Source organism: Geospiza fortis, unplaced genomic scaffold (genome assembly GCF_000277835.1).
Source record: "Geospiza fortis unplaced genomic scaffold, GeoFor_1.0 scaffold424, whole genome shotgun sequence".
Lineage (NCBI taxonomy): Eukaryota > Metazoa > Chordata > Aves > Passeriformes > Thraupidae > Geospiza > Geospiza fortis.
Window position 1 is genome coordinate 1,719,826 of NW_005054354.1, and position 963 is coordinate 1,720,788.

At 47.7% G+C, this 963-nt stretch overlaps 1 protein-coding gene across 1 annotated transcript in view; it reads right to left on the minus strand.

Moving 5' to 3' along the window:
• The window catches only part of DUS4L (dihydrouridine synthase 4 like), a 36,653-nt gene that overhangs the window by 21,661 nt on the left and 14,029 nt on the right, over positions 1 to 963 (minus strand). Inside the window, exon 6 of the mRNA XM_005423508.2 lies at positions 783 to 862. Within this exon, the coding sequence (XP_005423565.2) occupies positions 783 to 862 (80 nt within the window). The remainder of the gene's footprint in view (positions 1 to 782; positions 863 to 963) is intronic.

Here is a 963-nt window from a genome sequence, read left to right on the forward strand (position 1 = left end):
TAGTGAAATAATATTACCAAATTTGAAGAGCGACTCACAGGAAGCAAGATAATGCTGTAAGTCAGGCCTCTGCAAACAGTAAAGGTAACAAATGAATTTTGTTTCTTTCCCTTACCGTGTGTGCATTTATTTTACAATAATTTATTATTTTCTTAATATTTGTGTCGTGTTCCAGAAGTAGTACTATTTTCTTTATCAATATGTGAATTTTTGAAGAGTTTTACAGAGGTCTTTATTCCAGTAGTCCTGAACCTTCTGCTTCAAACTCAACTCCAGTTTTTTTAAACAAGTGATCACAAATTCCTTGCAGCGTTACACTCAGTTTGCCGCTTGCTTTGAATATCTGACGTCTTATCTGTTCAACACCCACAACGCCTAGTGTACACCAAAACATAAAGCTGCACCTCACAAATCTGACAAACTGCTGAAAAACCGCACTCTCCTCTCATTAATTACTGCCAGATGCCTTTCTCTATGCTGCCTGCTCCACAGCTCTGGGAGAAGCCGTCCCACCTGCTGAAGCAAAGCCGGGGGCTCCTCTGGGCACCCCGACCGCTGCTCCCGGATGAATCAGCACTGCGTAGAAACCGTAAAGCTCCTTAAAGAGGCTAGCGATTCCTGCAGCTCCTGACACTCGAGTCCCAAACAGCATTCCTTCGGCTTTGTTTACAACTAGTTTACGATGCAGCAAAGCTCCGTGGTTATGAAAAGAGAGGTGTAAAATAAACCCAAACTGGTGAGCAGAGCAAGCTGTGTTGCTCAGCACACCCAGGTTCTCCTACCTCAGCGGAGAGATGAACGGCAGGCAGAGCACGAGAATTACTCCGACTTCGCCATACAGGAAGGCAGCCACTGCCGTCCACTGGAAAGTCATCGTCCCGGCGGCCTGCGGAGGAACGGGCGGCTCTGACTTCCCCTCCCGAGCGACCCCGGGGACAGGGAGATGGGCACCGGGACAGCCCG